The 18,949-nt window shown below is 38.6% G+C and overlaps 2 protein-coding genes across 2 annotated transcripts in view; one reads left to right on the top strand and one right to left on the bottom strand.

Annotated features, from left to right (window-relative positions):
• Positions 1–10,316, top strand: part of wscd2 (WSC domain containing 2) — a 35,401-nt gene extending 25,085 nt beyond the window's left edge. The window contains exons 5-10 of the mRNA XM_034692965.1: positions 556–740; positions 3,135–3,256; positions 3,338–3,512; positions 4,583–4,747; positions 4,835–5,035; positions 8,476–10,316. Coding sequence (XP_034548856.1) covers positions 556–740; positions 3,135–3,256; positions 3,338–3,512; positions 4,583–4,747; positions 4,835–5,035; positions 8,476–8,828 — 1,201 coding nt within the window. The 3' untranslated portion in view covers positions 8,829–10,316. The remainder of the gene's footprint in view (positions 1–555; positions 741–3,134; positions 3,257–3,337; positions 3,513–4,582; positions 4,748–4,834; positions 5,036–8,475) is intronic.
• A 3,264-nt stretch (positions 10,317–13,580) lies between these two features.
• Positions 13,581–16,089, bottom strand: cmklr1 (chemokine-like receptor 1). Its single transcript, XM_034692896.1, has 2 exons — positions 15,992–16,089; positions 13,581–15,867 (listed from the first exon to the last, which is right to left on the bottom strand). The coding sequence occupies exon 2, from the start codon at positions 15,847–15,849 to the stop codon at positions 14,806–14,808; it is 1,044 nt and encodes a 347-aa protein (XP_034548787.1). The 5' UTR covers positions 15,850–15,867; positions 15,992–16,089; the 3' UTR covers positions 13,581–14,805.
• Between the last annotated feature and the right edge of the window lie 2,860 nt (positions 16,090–18,949).

Here is an 18,949-nt window from a genome sequence, read left to right as displayed (position 1 = left end):
TTGTTTTCACCTTCTTCCTTCTCTCGCTTCTTGATTTTGCAGCCTGCTTGCGTCCTTCTTCACGAACAGGGAGCTAATAAAAACCGACAAACAAATGAGGGGCGGCAGCAGTGTATCGCCCTTTGATTGATGGCCCTGGGGATTTGTTCGTGTGAGGGGTGTGTTAGGTGTCTAATTGCATACGAGAGGCCCCATGGGAGTTGAATCCTCCATGAGGGAACAGAAAGGAAAGAGGAGACCTTGTGTGAAGGTTTCAGTTACAAAGAGCTATATAAGAATAATTGGTTTTGCCTTGGAGTGTGTAAAAATTCTCTCCTCTTCCCCATCGAGAGAGATATCATTCCATAGTTTTGTTAGGATTTGTTCTCATTTTTACTTCATCGTCCACTGTGCATCATTTGTTTGGTTCTGTTATGAATGTGCCGTGAATGATCATCTGCATTGGCCTGTGAGGGATTAAGACACTTAATGTAGGCTCAGAACAATTCCTTGAACCCTCTCATGTCCTTCTTTAACTAACAATGTTAATCCTTTTGTCCCTTCTTGCTCCTCCAGAGGCTACATGTATGCAGGTCTGGAGTTCGGAGCAGAGTGCTACTGTGGTCACAAGATCCAGGCGCCCAACGCTTCAGACAGCGAATGTAATATGGAGTGTAAAGGAGAGAAAAGCAACCAGTGTGGAGGAGCTAACAGGCTGTCCATCTACAGGCTGGAGCTGAGCCAGGAGTCTGCACGCCGCTGTGAGTCTTACAATCCCCCCTCCCGTGCTCCCCGGGGCATCATATGTGAACCATATGATGTTCCACGCAGGGTGCCACGTTACATTCACAGGGTTAACACTTCTATAATCTCTGTAATAACTTCACCAAACATTTTGAGTACTATAAACACATTGACATTCAATATTTTTAAACAAAGGAACTTCTGTCCGTGTGCTGAAAAACACATGACCTGTGGACAGACAGTGGGACCAGACATACACACGATCAGACACACACACACACACACACACACACACACACACACACACACACACACACATGCACACACACACACACACACACACACACACACACACACACACACACACACACACACACACACACACACACACACACACACACACACACACACGTGCAAATACACTACACTAAAACATTCAACAGTCTCCTTTTCTTGCAACCACTTTGATCCAGAAGTCAAACAATACCAGCTGTTAACTTTGGAGAAAATATTTGTTGTGTTTGGGTTGGTGCCACAGTTGGGAGCAGTCTGCTCTGTTGTGTTTACCTCTGTCCCCCAAGATCTGAGCTACCTTGGCAGCCCAACAGCAGGCCATGGTTTGCATCTTAAACACTTGCTGCCTGCTGCTGCTGGGAAGCTGAAGAAAAGAGAAGGACTGATTATCAGAAGTGAAAAATGATCTCCCCGTTTAGGTGGTTCAAGAACAGTTGCAAGATAATGTTTCTCCATCTAGTTATTTTGTACTGTGACATTTAAAAAAAACCTTCCTGGCCACATGGCGTGGTACCTTTTCACACTTTGATTTCCTGTTTCCTCTTCTACTTCTCAGAAACAATCCACTTATACAAAAGGATATGTGATATGGTTAGTTGGTATATACATCTATGGTCAGTTCTTAAGTCATTTTTTAAATGATGATACTCTTGGGTCCAGTTCAGTGCTGTTTGTTTATCTTTATTTTCATTTCTGCTTTTTCCCTCTGTTTGCTGTCCATCAGACTGCTGAATAAGCTCTTAAATGTTTGTGTTTTCACCTCTGATCCTGATCTGGATCATGTGAACGCTGCTCAGAGCATCAAAGAGGAAATGCAGGAAATGTGTTGAGGTGGCTGTTTTGTGTTTTTTTTGCCACCAAGAGACCATCGAGTCCACATGATTGACTGTTTTTGATAAAAATGAACTGCTATGACAATCCTGCGTAGTTACACAGCGAACTTGTGAGCTTTGTATAAAGATGATGTCTCTCTAAATAGATTTTACTGAGCTGGTAGTTTGCATCCATAGTATACAACTTGCCTCTCAAAATCCTGTTCTTGACATATGTTTGCATCCATAAGTGAGCTTAAAAAGCATTGGAGTTCACCGCAGAAAGCTCTTCCATATTTGAGGGCAAAGGTAGTTCACATAAGATGAAGCACTGAAGATATGCTGCAGGAGAACATGGACATTAGAAATGCACTTTAAGTCAGAGAAAAGGTTAGAAATTAATAAAACATTGGACACACATGTAGCAAGAGCTAATTTGCAGTGGGAGTCGACCTGTTTTAAATCCTGCAGCACTGGTAGCGTTAGAAGCTCTGCAGTCTATTGAGTGGCTGGTTTTAGAAGCATAAAGTACCATCAATGCATCTCTCCTTTCACAAATTCTATTCAGTGACATTTACGCAAACAAGCTGTCTACATTTTGGTGTCTTTCTTTTTTAAAAGCTTTTTAATGTTGAGTTTGATTTCTCTGGTACTGATACTTCACAGTCAGCAGAGACAGCTTCAGCTGACGTGCAAAGCAAAAACTCTAACCTCAAGTACATTTTGAAATGGATGTTTAGTGTTCCTCAGCAGAAATTTCAAACAAAGCAGTTTTCAACCCATAACTGATGCTGCTCACGACCCTCTTGTTGTACAGTGTGTGTAATTAATATAGTTTAAAAGCTCTTTATCTTTTGTTTTCTTGATGAATCATTATTGTTGAACTCCTAAGGTCCAGAAACTAATGTGCAATCATTCGGAGAGATGTATGTGCAGAGATAGGACAACCAAAACGTCCAAAATAGCAATAATCAAAGCATGAAGCATCATCTTACAGATTCATTTCCTGCAAAGGAAAATAAGTTCATCTTTGCTGTGTGATATATGATCTATCATCACAGCAGAGAGAGGTCCTGAGAATAAAGGTCATGTACACACTGCAGGGATGTAAGTGCTGCTATTGGCTGAGTCTGCTGTCAGGTCAGGGCCTCAGTGGACTCATGTAGAGTCCCAGCGGGAGTCTCTTCATCAGGGGTCACTGAATAGAGGCCACGCTGATGGAAGCTGAGCTCAGACACCATAAAACCGTTTTTTGTTTTTTTTTGTAGGGATGAATAACGTTTTTGTTTGATCTATCTCTTTCAGATGGCAGTGCTATTTTCAAAGGCTGTTTCCACCAGCCTGACAACGTTACTCTGGCACTTCCTATCAGCGCTGTCATCCAGAACATGTCTGTGGACAAGTGTGTGGACATGTGCACAGAGAAGGTGAGGGGACGTGTGTATTCATGCATTGTATATTTGTGCATGTGAGTTCCTCTCCAGTGTGTGATGACATCCGTGTTTCAGGAGAAAACGTTGGCTGTCCTAGCTGGGGATCGATGTCTCTGTGGCTTCCCAACTCCTCTCTTCTCCCTCCATGAGCCGGAGGACGAGGGCATGTGTCTGCACCGCTGCTACGGGGAGGAGTTTGAGAGCTGCGGGAATGACAAGTACTTTGTGGTGTACCAGACACAGGTTCAAGGTAAATTTTGAGGCTGAGATATGTCTACACAGTCACAATAGTATTAACAGTCCACAGCTGAACAAGAGACATGTCAGGAAAATCAAGTGTTAGCCACATCCTAGCGCGAAACAAACAACGAAACAACGTGATGTTTCTAGTGTGAAAAGTCCTGTTAACAGATGAACTGTGTGTTAAAGATAAGTAACTGCATCATAAAGAAATAGCTTGTGATAAATATTTCTCAGATGAAAAACAAGATATTTCTTTATGATGTTTAAAAAGCCTACATTTTATTTCTATTGTTTATTTAGAGACAGTCTCCTGTTTAGTTAACCATCAGCTTTTATTTACTTTCTGACATCTTGTCATTTAAAGCTAACCTGGACGTGCCTTTATGAAAGGAGTTTGCTGACAATATTTCAGTCTTCTCTACAAAAGATATTTTGGAGACTACTAACTCATATTACATCAGCAGTTCTCCAACATGTAGCATCAGTCTGTCTGTACGTAATGTTGTGGGCAGTGTTTCCTCATGCACAAGGCAGCTGTGGCTTTGATCAACAAAAACAAAGAGCCAAGCAAACAAAAAAGGAGGATTTAGTGCTGTGAAGCAAAAAAAGGATACAAAACCAAAACAACCCGCAGCATGATATGAAATTGATTTTAAAAAGTTTTACTTCTGTACTTCTCACACTGACTAAACATGTTAAGCAACATGTTAACATCAGTGAGTGGGAGTCACTAGGAAATTAAGGATGCTGAGGAATCAGTCAAACTATCCCACACACAGTTAATAATAACACCATTGTGGATCTGTATCCCTTTATGCAGAACTTAACTAAACACAAACTTCCAATTTTTCAACATTATATGTCATCACAGAACTAGATTACTCAACAGGAAGTGGCTTACTTTCAAAACCTGTTTGTTTGTGCAAAGCAACTTGGTAAACACTGCACTGTCAGGGTCACTGTCTTCATCTGACATTTGGAATCATTGTTAAAGATCAATCACATTGGCATTATATATATAAATATAAAGAAAAATAATATACCCTGTTGGCCTTCTTTGTTTCTTTCCTTTTTTAGATAACCGCTGCATGGACCGCCACTTCCTCCCCACTCGTGCCAAGCAGCTGGTGGCCCTCGCCAGTTTCCCGGGGGCTGGTAACACGTGGGCTCGCCACCTCATAGAGCTCGCCACTGGCTTCTACACCGGCAGCTATTACTTTGATGGATCGCTTTATAATAAAGGTTTGCTTCAACATTTATCTCATTTGCATTCCTGAGGACACCTCTGTGGATTCAATATATTCACTGTAGGTTGTCATGGTTTCACAGGATTTAAAGGAGAGCGGGACCATTGGCGCAGTGGGAGGACAATCTGCATTAAGACACATGAAAGCGGCAAGAAGGAGATCGAATCCTTTGACTCCAGCATCCTCATGATACGAAACCCCTACAAAGCTCTCATGGCAGAATTTAACAGGAAATATGGCGGCCATATTGGATTTGCATCCCAAGCTCATTGGAGAGGGAAAGGTAAGCAGCTGTTAACACCACTGATTTGTTACAATGCATTCTGCATAGTATTGTTACTAAACAGGGTTCTCTTATGGTTCTGTGGAAACTTATTTTTGGTACTAAGAGCAAGAAGAAGAAACATTTTTACAATGTAAACTATAAGAATCTGTGAGCATACAGCCAAAAACAGTCCAGCTAAAGAACATTATGCAATGAAAATAGATGTAGAAATAAATTTAAGATCAGAGTCTGAACTGGGACTGTGACAATATTTGATGAAGTGGAAAAAGGTCAATAGTGACGTACAACAGCCAAGAAATTGAGGAAATAATCATAAACCCAGGGTTGTTTTGTGGTTTGTCCTTACTGACCAATGTGGCTGAGCTCAGTATTTTATTATGAAGATGATCCAAAGCCATACATGAAATCAGGCAAAATCTGCTTTGCAGAAGGGAGAAATGAAACTATTAGCCAACCAACCGCAAACACACTCATTATGGTTTGTCAGATCATGAGTTGTGTCACTGGGTAAAACCAGCTTCTCCTCAAACTCTTGGGCAACATTTAGTTCTGACATATCTGTATAGACATAGTGCAGAGAAGTTTCCCTTTAATTTACATAGAAATTCAACTGATCAGACAGACAAACCAAAGCATTGGTTGGCAATTTGGGAAAATTTGTTTTGTTTCGGGGGGATTGGCCTTCCCTTGGTAGAGTCCGGAATGGATAAGACAGTCTGAAATACATCTATCAAAATGATGCTACAACCAGCATCTGGTTAGCTTAGCTTGGCGCATAGACATTCAGCCAAGACTCCAGGAAGTCACATTTACCAAGACCAAGTTCAGCATGTAAACCCCTCAGAAAACAGTTAAGACAATAAATATATCTCCAAGCATTAGAGTTTCTGAGAGACACTTTTGGCTGTCTGTTTTTCCTTTGTTTCCAGCCTATTAGCTAAGCTAAGCTTTGCTAAGCTAATGGGACATGGGGTGAATCTTCTCTTGTAAAACTCAGTGGCTGTTTCCCAAAGGTCACATATTAATTTTCTGTCAACATTTTGTATGTGTTGTAAAGAACCGTCCTTGTGTGCATCTCAGGGTTTGTTGGTCAGTAATCTGCTGAAATCTATAATGAATGATGAAAATGATAGATTATACCACTACAGCACATTTTGACAGATTTAATTTGTCTCATTATGACTACTTTGTTGTGCAATAGATTTGGACATTTGGACATTTTACTCCTGTGTCACCCTTCATTGTGCAACTTTTTGATAATGTTTCAGCATAATTTGTTCAAGTTAAACTTCTCTTGAGTCTACTTGATGATTAAATGGTTTTTAAGAGGTCATTGGTCACTTTATAATTAAAGAAATGAAACCTCTGGGTCCAGTTACCCTGGGGTATCATTATCTTACATTCATATTCTGTTTTTCTCACCACATTCGCTCCTCCTAAGGGTGTCCTAGTAACCATGGCAACTGGTTTTGTCTCATCCCTGTATCGTCTCTCTGACATTCTGTGGGGTTCAATCGATTTTCCAGAGGCTGGAGAGTTGCCGACCCAGCAGTTGTCTCTCTTTCTGAAAACATCAGCACATTTGGCCTGCCTTCTCCAATGACTGTTTATTCCTGCTGTTAGAGGAGAGACGCCGCTGTGACATCAGCACAGAGAGAGGCTTTATGACAGCTGCCACATTAAATATACACAGAGGATAAGTCTGAGAGTCAGCATGACATTGTGTTTGGTACGTCACATGTTTGACTTGATGCGCCCACCTCTGCAGAGGGAGACTTTGGGCCTTGGATGATGTTTTCGACAGTTGATGCCTCTAAGTGTGGCCCAATAAAGAAAATTCAGCGGCGGTTTATTTTGGAGGGCATGTCATTTTACAAAGCCTAGTGTTATTTGAGGGCTCTTATATAAACTCCTTTACTTTTTATGTTTGAACTCAAATATGTGAAAATAAACTCGTAAGTATCTCAGCTGAATTATTCTATGCAGTCAAGCATTAGTAAAAGAGGATGTTAAGAGCAAGAGATGAAATTAATTGTGTCTTTCTTATTTTAAGCTCTGCTTTCTTAGAAAACCTGATAGAAAGAGGATAAGAGTCAGTGTGGAGACGTTCAGTTCCTCAGTGCTTCATCTCAGCCTGTTGTGTTTTAGACGCAGTACTTAATATTCTGTCCACTCTGGACAAAAATTGCCTCTCATAGAGTTTTTTTCACAGCACTTCAAACTCAGCAGCCTTTAAACTTTAACGACAACCTCTTCTAACTGTGAGGCAGTGAGTTAGCAGAACAGCCCCTGCCAGCCATGTCTTTAATGGGCCAGCGGGTTATCAAAAGAGTCAAAAGTTGCAACTAAATGATTTTTCCTGAAATACCGCTGCAGTTTGACTGACAGCCAAGAATGTCCACTTTACTGTTTAGACATTTCAGAAACAACTAAACATAGCCTGCCATGAAAAGCATCAGACATTTCCTGCTGAATGACATCAATGTTTGTTTATCACGACTCTCACTTCTCTTTTTTATTCAGCCCCCGCTTTGACTTTTTCATTTTAGACGCTTTGTTATGGGTTAAAGGCCTTTATCGATAATTAAACAGCTAAAAGTGCATAGTTAGACTAAAGAAAAGCTAAAAGTCAAATGTTGTCTTTTTTCGTCTTGCACCAGCTTAAAACCTTTTGATGATTCACCTTCCATGCCGCTGTTTCTTGTTTAAGCTGTTCAGTTCATATTTAAAGCTCCTGTGAGGAGTTTTTAGCAGGTGATGAGATTTAATACTAATTAATACTAATTAATACTATTACTCTTTATGACATACATAAAAGCAGAGGAGACAGCAAGAGCACTTCTATATGACACATACATTTCTATATGGTTATTATTTTCTGTGCCAGTCAGCCCTGAAGGGGGTAGGTGTTAGGTGAGGATATTTACAGCAGGGTGCAAAAAAATCCAACTTTAAATTCTGTTCTGCCAAAATGTGTTGAGAGTTGCATGTTTGACATATCAAACAAAGAGAGTTGATTTTTTTACTCAACAGGATAAGCAGAGATAAATTGACCCATATTGTCCACAGGGGGCGCCAAAAGTGTCACAAACTGAAAGTTGTGGGCTTCGATGTATGAGCTTCATGTTTCTGTTACATGACTTTGTGACGTCCTTGTTCATGTTTATTTTAATATTTATTTCCTATTGTTTTTATCATTTTTTTGAATATTTAAAATAGTTTAGACTGGTGTTCTTTTCTCAGAATATTGCAAGCTAATAATAGATTTTACAAAAAATAAAACTATTTTAAATTTCAGTACAGTGCAAATGTTAGGGCTAAGAGCACACATGGTGTAAAAATGAGCCAAGTGTTTGTTTTCTCTCGCTTCAATATTTGCACATCAGATATGAACTTTATTCGGTGGACATTAATTTATTTATATATGTGTTTTGCAGAGTGGCCTGAATTTGTGAAGAACTATGCCCCGTGGTGGGCGTCCCACACTTTGGACTGGCTGAATTATGGGAAAACCGTCCAAGTAGTCCACTTTGAGGATCTGAAAAGAGACCTTTTCTCCCAGCTGAAGGGAATGGTCCAGTTTCTGGGCTTGAAGGTTTCTGAAGACCGCCTGCTCTGTGTGGAGGGCCAGAAGGACGGGAACTTCAAGCGATCAGGGCTACGAAAGCTTGAATATGACCCCTACACTCCTGAGATGAGAGCGAGCATTAATGAACTGATCAAAACAGTCAATGCCGCCTTGAAGAAAAGGAAGATGTCCGGAGTCCCAGAGGAGTACATGCCGAGATGATACATGTGATCGCTTTGATTGACTTTTCTTCCTCTTCATTTGGATTCATTTTGTGAACAGACTCTCCATCATAATTGTAGGATTACACAACATAATAGTTTTTCCTGTTTTTCTCATAGGCCATACAGGTTGATGCTGTATGAAGAAGAAACCTGTCTCTTCTTCCTTCTGTTTTTCATTTTCATTTTATATCCTCTGTTTTCACTCCAGCAGCTTCATGCATTAATACAGTTTGAACTTTATATTTTTCTGTCTGAATGAAAAGCACTTCTTATTATGCTCTATGCACATGTGCTGTTTAGGCGTGTGCACATGCCTTAACTTGTAGAAGGTACAATAGCTGTGACTGCAGACTGTGCTGGGTGATCTGTTGCCAGTGAAAAAACATTCGACCCAAGAGATATTAGAGTACACTTTGAGGTGTGTCGTATGACCCTATTTTTTGCAATGGAGAAATAATAAATATATAATGAATAATAGAAACATTAAAATGTATTAATCTTCTGCTGCTATTTACAGAACAATACCATTTTATGAGTGACTTTACTGTAAATGTAAAATGTTAAACCCTTTGTCAGAGGGATAAAAATGCAATATGCAGGCTTTAACTACCTGAAAACAATACTGTGTCCAAGTTTTTGTAAGTTCTTCAGCTTACTGTACGTAAGAGAAGTCATGTTTTCAATGATGAAGAACTTAATTCTCAGCTCTTCGTATTCAAGGAGAGAAATGATTCCTCTTGAAGACACTGACTCATCGCGCAAAGAGGATTTATGTAGACAGCATTTATTTATCTCTGGTGTCTGGCGCACACGGGGAATTATCTTAAGTGTGAATATGTTTTCTTAACACTGGACTCGATGCAGAAATCCAAAAAGCACTCCACTGTGCAACACTTTTCCCAAAGACCACTGAGGAGCTAGGCATTATGCTTGTGTTATTGATCAGAGGTTCTCTTTAGCAGTAGTGGTTGTTATAGGTTTATGACAGTTAATCATACCAAATGTGAAATATTATTTGTTATTGCTTTGTAGTAAGAAGAGCTATGACACAGTCCAAATCTTTCGCTCAATTTTACTCTTCATAGTGTTAAATATTCTCAGATTTCATATGCAGCACGTCTTACAAAGGTACTCAATGTGCTCTGCCATGTGCTTAAAAATAAACTGATACATAATTAAAGACATGAATATATAGACTAATTCAATACTGGTGACTGAGAGCCAGAAAACATGAACTGACTTCCATTTTCAGGATGATATAAAATCTATTTTTATAGTGCGTGCTGCTGACACATCAACAATATTTGTATTGCAACAAGCAAACGGGAAAAGTTGTTTCTATTTTTAACACATGCTTTAAACTTTATTGGCTACTGCTTTCATTGACAAGCTGACACAGTCTGAACGAAGGTGTCACATTTGAATGTATTTTCTATGGAATGAATGTAATGAAATAAGGCCCAATAAATGAGTACATGAAAGATGAGATGTGATGTGGTCAACAGTTTGTAACACGAACACTGGAAAAACACTGAAATGACAATGAGGATTAATGATAAGTTATTTCTTAGAGATCAGAGGAAAAGCAGGCATAGTTAGATTTCATTGGTTTGTTAAACCAATGACCAAATAACAGCTGTGATTAAATTATGCTGATCATACTATCTAGACCCTGTCATATGTAAGGGGTAAGAGTGATTGGGTTGTCATGTAGATAAGACACAAGACAAGAAATTAGGGTTAGGCCGATTATCGGCCCTGCCGATTATCGGCCGGGCCTGTGGGTGCCTCTCCAGTGTGTGATGACATCTGTGTTTCAGGAGAAAACGTTGGCTGTCCTAGCTGGGGATCGATGTCTCTGCGGCTTCCCAATTCCTCTCTTCTCCCTCCATGAGCCGGAGGACGAGGGCATGTGTCTGCACCGCTGCTACGGGGAGGAGTTTGAGAGCTGCGGGAATGACAAGTACTTTGTGGTGTTCCAGACACAGGTTCAAGGTAAATTTTGAGGCTGAGATATGTCTACACAGTCACAATAGTATTAACAGTCCACAGCTGAACAAGAGACATGTCAGGAAAATCAAGTGTTAGCCACATCCTAGCGCGAAACAAAAACGAAACATCTGGTACGTGATGTTTCTAGTGTGAAAAGTCCTGTTAACAGATGAATAGCTGACTCCACCCCTTATGAGCTCTTTTTTCATTTTCCGTAATGACTGTGTGTTAAAGATAAGTATTTACTTTCTGACATCTTGTCATTTAAAGCTAACCTGGACGTGCCTTTATGAAAGGAGTTTGCTGACAATATTTCAGTCTTCTCCACAAAATATATTTTGGAGACTACTAACTCATATTACATCAGCAGTTCTCCAACATGTAGCATCAGTCTGTCTGTACGTGCTGTTGTGGGCAGTGTTTCCTCATGTACAAGGCAGCTGTGGCTTTGATCAACAAAAACAAAGAGCGCGTTTGCGTGCGTGTGTGCGTGCATGTGTGCGTGCGTGCGTGCGTGCGTGTGTGTGTACGTGATTGTGGTGAAATATGTCACACAGTTGCAAAGAAACAATTAGTATTTGACACTTCTGACTCCTTTTAGCCTCCACTTTGACTGCCGGGTCAAATTGACCCACTAACAGGATCTTTGTAATATAAACATGCAGGGGGGGTTGCAAATATGTGAAAGGAACTATTTTTATTTTATATGTTGATTACGCTAATTAGAAGTTTTACACCGAAAAAACACTTTTAACATTTTCTCATTTTTTTTTAAACTTTGAAAAGGGTCAATCTGACCCTGAACACAACAGGAGGGTTCAGAGCTAAAATGTTTGAGAACTAAAAAGACACAATTCACAACATTTTAAGCATTTGTACTGAGCAGCAACAAGATGTTGTAAAATGAAGCCCATGCAGTTAAAATGCCAATTTCTACAGAAAAGAAAAAAATCATTTCTGCAGTATGTTTTTTTGTATGAAGCTCATTTACATATATATTTTTAATCACTGTGTGGGGGAGGGGGGATATAACCCCATACATTTAGTACCAAGGCTAGGAGTTATACATAATTAAATCAATTCATCATTAATTAACTAGGGGCATCATGGCTGAGTGCCCCTAAGGGGCGTTGTAGCTGTTCGTAAGGAGACTGTTTCAGCTCCGCCTCTTTGCCTTTGTTTAGTTTTAACGAGAGTTATCAGTATTTCCATAACTGGCCATTGTTGGGGTTCAAAACACTCTTTAGCAACCAACGAGGGATGTCAAGACTATCTCCATGTTCTGTACAATCTAGGTGCATGAGATAGCTTTGTCAACTTAAAACAAGCAAATTTAACGCTTAACAGGTTTGTTTATGACCACCTCAAAGATTCAAGTCAAACTTTCATTCTCCTTTTGCTCCCACCCTACTATTAAGTCAGCATTGCTCCAATGTGCTCACTAGCTATAATTTCAGGCCTGCAGTTTCTTCAGCCCAGCTGCTGAACAAAAACAAGGTTTCAAAACAATGGCTCCAAAATAAAACCAGTTTTGTGTTTCAAACCAAAATAAATCTAAAAGATCCTAAAATGTTGAGATGGTTGAGATGGTTGATTATTAGAGGGTTTTTCACTTCTACAGTGAACCCATTCCCACATTTTCACTATGAATGCAGTGATTGAAGCAGCCTTAGGTAAACTCAGACCAAAGTCACTGCCAGTAACTTATGTAACCTTTGAGTTTGGGTGTTCCCCCCACCTTCCTTTGTTTCAATATGAAAAAATCACCAGGCACTCTTCTTCTTCTTCTTCTTCTTCTACTTCTTTTTTCTTCTTCTTTTGCTTTTCTTCTTCTTCTTCTTTTTTTTTTCTTCTTCTTTTTCTTCTTCTCATGAGTCCCCATGAGTTTTTTTGCAAATAAGGAAGTGAGATACCATTGAAAGTAGACTAGATGTTGCAATACTTTTTTTTTTTTTTCATGGTTTTATTTCAAGTTTAGCTACTATTTTCTTCTTTAACTTTTTATTCATTTTTGACTGATTTTGCAGGTAAACATTGTACATCTGTCAGTACAGTTCATACAGTGTATGAGGTTGGCGCTATACAAATAAAGGTTGATTGATTGATTGATTGATTGATTGATTGATTGATTGATTGATTGATTGATTGATTGATTGATTGATTGATTGATTGATTGATTGATTGATTGAGTTAGTAGATGTTGCAATACTTCATGTTTTATTTTTTCCAAAACAAAAGGTTACAAATATTTTTTCCCTCAGCTTGAATTGTTCTACCAGTGTAGGCAGTATGCTGATTAACTAAAGGTCACACTACTAACAAAGTGGTAGTGATGATTGGAGACAGGTTGTCTCTCATATTTGGCTATTTGCCTTTTCAGGGTTGGCAGTTATATTGAAATCAGAGTTTCAACAGGCTGCTTGTATCTTCTGAGCATTTTACTGTGGAACATTTTATTCTGATATTTTAAATGGTGACTCTGGACAAACATCTTCTCCTTTAATCCTTATTGAGTGGAGTTCAGCAGATTTAAATGTTGCCACTCTGTGGAGTAACACTTTATAGTTTTAAATTATATACAAGATTATAATATTCTCTGATTTTTTTTTTTTACATCAAAAGTTAGAGTAGATGTGATTGGTTGAGATAACCCTCCTAGGTTTGGTGTAAGCCCCTAATGTGTACCACTTGCATCTGCCCCTGCAAAAGTCTGAGCCACAGTGTGGCCCCCCATGTCAGAAAAGTCAGTCTCCACCACTGCTGTTGAAGTCCAAACTTTATTTTTAAAACAGAAACAAACATATTTCACACAGATACATCAACTGTACAGCCCTCACCATGAATAAATCAACAATAAATACAGATCCATACAACACACTGTTTGTCAAATAATGACAGCAGCTGGCTGTGTGGTTTTTGTGCTACAACATGATTGCTATACTCGTATACTACTTTCCTGAGTCATGACAGCAACTGTTCTGTAGACATCTCAATGGCAATCTTCCACCTAGTATACGCTGTGTTTGAATCAGTCTGTTACAAAACACATAAATGCTATAACAAAAAAATCATCTTGTTCATCAATAGTTGGAGCTCTGTTAGTTTAATACATTCATGTGCATGAATAAAAAGAACAGCATTAACAGTGTTCCCCCTTTCACCAGTGCTCCCCATCATCTCCTTGTTTCACCTTCATTGCATCGCTTTGTTTTGATCCATTTTAGATCAGAGGTTCATGAAAAATCAATCATGTAAAAATTGAAAAGAGGCTCATTCCAATAAATGTACAACATACCAGCTGTGATTATAAAGATTTGTTTTCTGATCCGGTGAGATTTAGATACTTGGTACTAATAAAATACAATAAAGAAACACTAACAATCCATGCCCCAGTCTTGCAAGAGTTGCATTCATGACAAAAAATATTTGCAGTCCTCAAGCAACAAGTATTTTGGAAACTGAATGGTGCCACCATCTGGAATCACAAATCCATGCAAACTGCCTTTGTAAAAGAAGCCCTCTTTTAGTTCCTTGATTTTGGAGTGTCTTGCACACAATGCTACAACATTTTATATGTTATTATTAGAACATACAGTACATTATATACTCCATTTACAGTCCATGTATTTTACAACCAAGTTTATATACAGTCATAACTGCCTACACCGCTTTCTTCACATCCAGATCTGAAACACTCATGCTGCTGGAAGAGACTGATGTCTCAAATCCTGCTAAACAAGATGAGCTGAGTACATGTTCATACATTGGCTCTCACTCACACATTCTTCAATATTACAAACTTAAATTGGCAACAGATTTCTCTGTGCTGTCAACAGTGAAAAAAAATCCAATAATTGCACAGTCAGTCTAAACTGAGTTTGTTGTCACAAGCAAAGACATGTTTCATATCCTGTTTTACCGTAATTTAAAAGTGTATACTTCTTTTAAACTGAAAAAACTGTCTGCAGTAATGTCTGACACCTCTAGATATGAGTGGAGGCTCTAGTGTCCATGGAGCTGGACCTTGACAAGTACCTGCTGGTGGTGCGGCCTTCATCGCCCATTGCATTCTCCATCTTTGAGAGCACAGAGTTCTTGAACTTCTGCTTGAAGTCGTTGCCCATGAACACATACAACACTGGGTTGAGGAAGCTGTTCGCTGCAGCCAAAGATGCTCCTACTTTCAGTCCAGTAATTAAAATGTTGTGGTCGTAGTTTTGCTGGTTCAGCTCCAGCAACACAAACACATGGTACGGCAGCCAGCAGACAAAGAATGCTGCCACGAGCGCAGTCATGACTTTGAAGGGTTTGGAGGATTTGGTCATCCTGTTGGTGCGAAGTTTGAGGATGATAATGGAGTAGCAGAAGATGATGATGACAAAAGGCATGATAAATCCTGCAAGAAAGCGGCTCACTGCAACTGTTTTGTGACTGTACTGGTCCCAAGTGTAATTGTTAAAGCAAATGGTTCTACCCATATGAGTGTGAACTTCACGAAAGATCGCAGAGGGAAAGCTCAGAGCGATGGCAAAAACCCATGAAAACACAACAATAATGGACGCCTTATTTACAGTGCGATGGTTCTGCGCCCAAACTGGAAAAACGACTGACACACAGCGGTCGACACTGATGACGACCAGGAGGAAGATGCTGCTGAACATGTTTAGAAACATGACAGAGGAGGCAAATTTGCACATGAAGCGGCCGAAGATCCACTCCTCCATCGCCATGTTGGTGATGCTGAATGGGAGGAAGGCGCAGAAGACGAAGTCAGAGATGGCAAGGCTCAGGTACCAGGTGGTGTTAACTGTCCTCTTCATCTTGAAGCCAGAAATCCAGATGACCAAAGCATTTCCACAGAAGCCCAGCAGAAAAATGACAACACTGACCACGAGTAAACACACACACAACACTTCCATTGAACATGTGGATTTGTGTGTAAACACTGGCAGCTCAAGAGGAGTATCATTTAACTCCAGGCTGTAGTTGTAATCATACGGATAGGAATAATCATCCAAGTAATCCATTGTGATCGATTAACAGAACTGTGGAAAAAGTTAAAAATGTTTAATGAACAGTACTCAGCAAATGTGATACAATGTAATAAAAAAGTGTATGAAAGTCTTTTGAATCTAATAATTATATTCAGATAACTGAAATAATTCTTACCCGCAGCTCAGAACTTCCTCTGCTGCTGACTTGTGTCTAGATCTGTTGTGCTGTGTCCTTTAAATGTGTGAAGAACCACATAACCCACACAACTGCTTAGCAGTCAGCTGACCTGACAGTTTCTCAATACTTCCATCCCCTCAACACTTTCAGTACTGCATTTTGAGTGCCAATGATACTTAACAACACTTCCAAACATTTCATCTGGAATTTTACAGAAAAACAAACCAAAGGTACTTTTCTTTCTTGTTTTGTATTTCTCTATTATATTACAGTTTCTTAAAACTTCAGCTGGATCTTTTAATAATGAAAAATTTAGCTTATGTGACCAGCTCTGTAATAATTAAAGCAATACAAATGTTCACAAATAAAGCTGAAATTGTGAGTCAAATCAATGAAAAATGTTTTCACTGTTTTATTAAATATTTAATTACTGAATTATAATGCCCCAAAACGCCTTTCAAAAGGGTTAAATAGTTTATTAAATTATTTTCATCTGAACATATTAGGGTGGACCATTCACTGTCACTTATACACATGATAAGTTTAGTACATTTTCTACTGACACATATAGACATATAAAATACTGATATAGTTTCACGTCACCAACTGGTTTCTAAAGTAGGGTTATAAAACCAAACGAATGCGGTCGCCATATTGACTCATCGTGACCTTCAACCTGACAAATGAGAGGTGACCATGAGGTGGGCTTACTTAACCTTTGTATAATAAAGTTGGAGGAATAAATAAATGTAATATTCAGAACAAAGCTGTTTTTTTTTTTACTTTTTAACATGATGGGTGTTGACAGGAATTCTGTTGATTTTCAGTCAGCCTCAAGTGGACACTCGATAGACTTTATGTTTTTGTTCTTCCACATTCATTTTTCCACACCAGAGGTTGCTGCTTGCTTACACACTTAAATTAAATGCTCCTATGAGGATTTTTTTGTATGTTGTGTTAATGCGATCTCTCTGAACAGAGTGGTACCTCTCATGTCTTTGCTGAACTTATTCTGTACATCTATAAATTGTATTTTCTGAAAATCTAAAAGGCTATTTTAGCAGCATGTATTTCCTCATTTGACATCGACTAAGAGGCAGTGGCATCAAAAATAACCAGATAGACATAGCTCATCTTCTCTTTGATGTTCTTGTTTGCTTTTGCATGTCTGAAAGAAATATAAGTACTTTTAGTGCATTACATACCCATATAAAAAAACATATTTTAGGAGGTTTAGAAGATTTTAGTTGGTTACGACAGATACTGAATTTAACCCATGCCTCTATGTGAGCTACAAAAGAAACCATCAGTGAGAATCATCATGCCTGTATCCGGGGTGCCAAAATCAATCACAAACAGAATGCACTCACAAGAGATTTAAGTATTATTTGTAAATGTAGGACTATACAATAGGGTATTTTTCTGTATGTTGATAGCGTTTTTCATTAAATAAATGATCTATACTCTCTTTTCCCCCACATCACACTCAAGCTCTTTGACGTGATAAAAGGCTGTTTCAACAGCGTGCTGTTTATTGCCTTGTTTTCACCAGCCAAACAGCAGCATTTACAGGAATTAAAAATAACTGTACAGATATAGTCAATCTTCAGGCTAATGGCCGTGTTAGTTTTTGTAGTTGTTAAGTTCCTTAAAAGCTTTCAATAACATTTAAATGTTAAAGTTTTTCTCCAGAGTATTCTTTGTCTCTGTTTTTAGTAGTTAAAGTTATCGGTAACACTTTATATTAACTACACACTTTTAAGCATTAGTTAAGCATTAATTAAGCATTAATTAATGCTTAACTCATCATCTGTAAAGCATTGTTCATATATTAATACTCATTTATATATCATGTACAAACACAGATATAAATGTTTTATTATTCATGAACATGACTCTCTATAATGTGTTAACTAACTCTTTGTTCATAATTTATAAATGATGGATTCACCCATTACAAATGAGCTATTATGGTCATTTAAACCAGTTATAAACATATTTACATGTTATGATTCTAACATTTACTAAGGGTTAGTGAACACCTCATTACATAGCAAATTATGATTAATTAAGGTAGTAACAAAGGACTTATAAGCTGCTTGTTCATGGTTTTGTGAGCTGATCTAAAGTGAGGACTTTTTATGCTTTACAAAGCATTCATTAATGAGATTTAAGACTAGCAGCACCTTAAAACACAGAAGTCCCATATATTGATTCAACAGAATAAGGAAACAGACACAACACATGTACTTAAACTTGTATTTATTAAAAGGAAACAACCTCTGTATAAAACCATGTTCATCAAAATAACTCATCATATGAACTTAAAATACTGTGAATCTGAATAAGAAAATCTCTCAAATTTAAGTGCTCACAGTGGAAAAACTCAAACAGAATATGACATCAAATATATAAAAAGACACAGTATCATTTAAACTGGCTGTATAAAACAATTTGTAAACATAAGTTAAAATGCAGCTGCAAAACTGAACAATAATAACATGGAAAATCCTACCCCAACCTACCCCAACAACAAAGCTCACTAATGTTTTTTGCGAAGGGGCAGCAGCTTTGTGGAAGCCTTATACGCTTTAACTGTTATACATATTTCTGGATCCTCCTCAATTGCAGCTGCACACAGTCTGGCAAACACACTGAGTTTAACTTGAATGTTGAAGCCTTTCATGAATTCCTTGTACCTGCCAGGTGCAGCAATGTACAGCTCTGCAATTGGAGCATTGGTGACCACTGTTTCTGTCCACACCAACATGCTTAAAAGCATTCGACATGGTTCCTCCTCGACTGAACTGCTTCAGGATCTCTTTGTACGGGCCACCATCTGGTCCAGTGTTTGGGCTTCAATTCAAAGAAAAAATAATTTTTCTCCAGCCAAAATATAAATTGTTTATAGATTCATTAACATAAGGAGCTCATTCTAAGCATTGAAAAACAATG

Source organism: Notolabrus celidotus, chromosome 9 (assembly GCF_009762535.1).
Source record: "Notolabrus celidotus isolate fNotCel1 chromosome 9, fNotCel1.pri, whole genome shotgun sequence".
In the NCBI taxonomy this organism is placed as follows: Eukaryota; Metazoa; Chordata; class Actinopteri; order Labriformes; family Labridae; genus Notolabrus; species Notolabrus celidotus.
The sequence above is the reverse complement of the archived record's forward strand: the minus strand, read 5'-3'. Positions and strand labels throughout refer to the sequence as shown.

Excerpts from the sequence above, each read along its gene's own strand:
- cmklr1 (XM_034692896.1), bottom strand. The coding sequence starts at position 15,849 with ATGGATTACTTGGATGATTATTCCTATCCGTATGATTACAACTACAGC.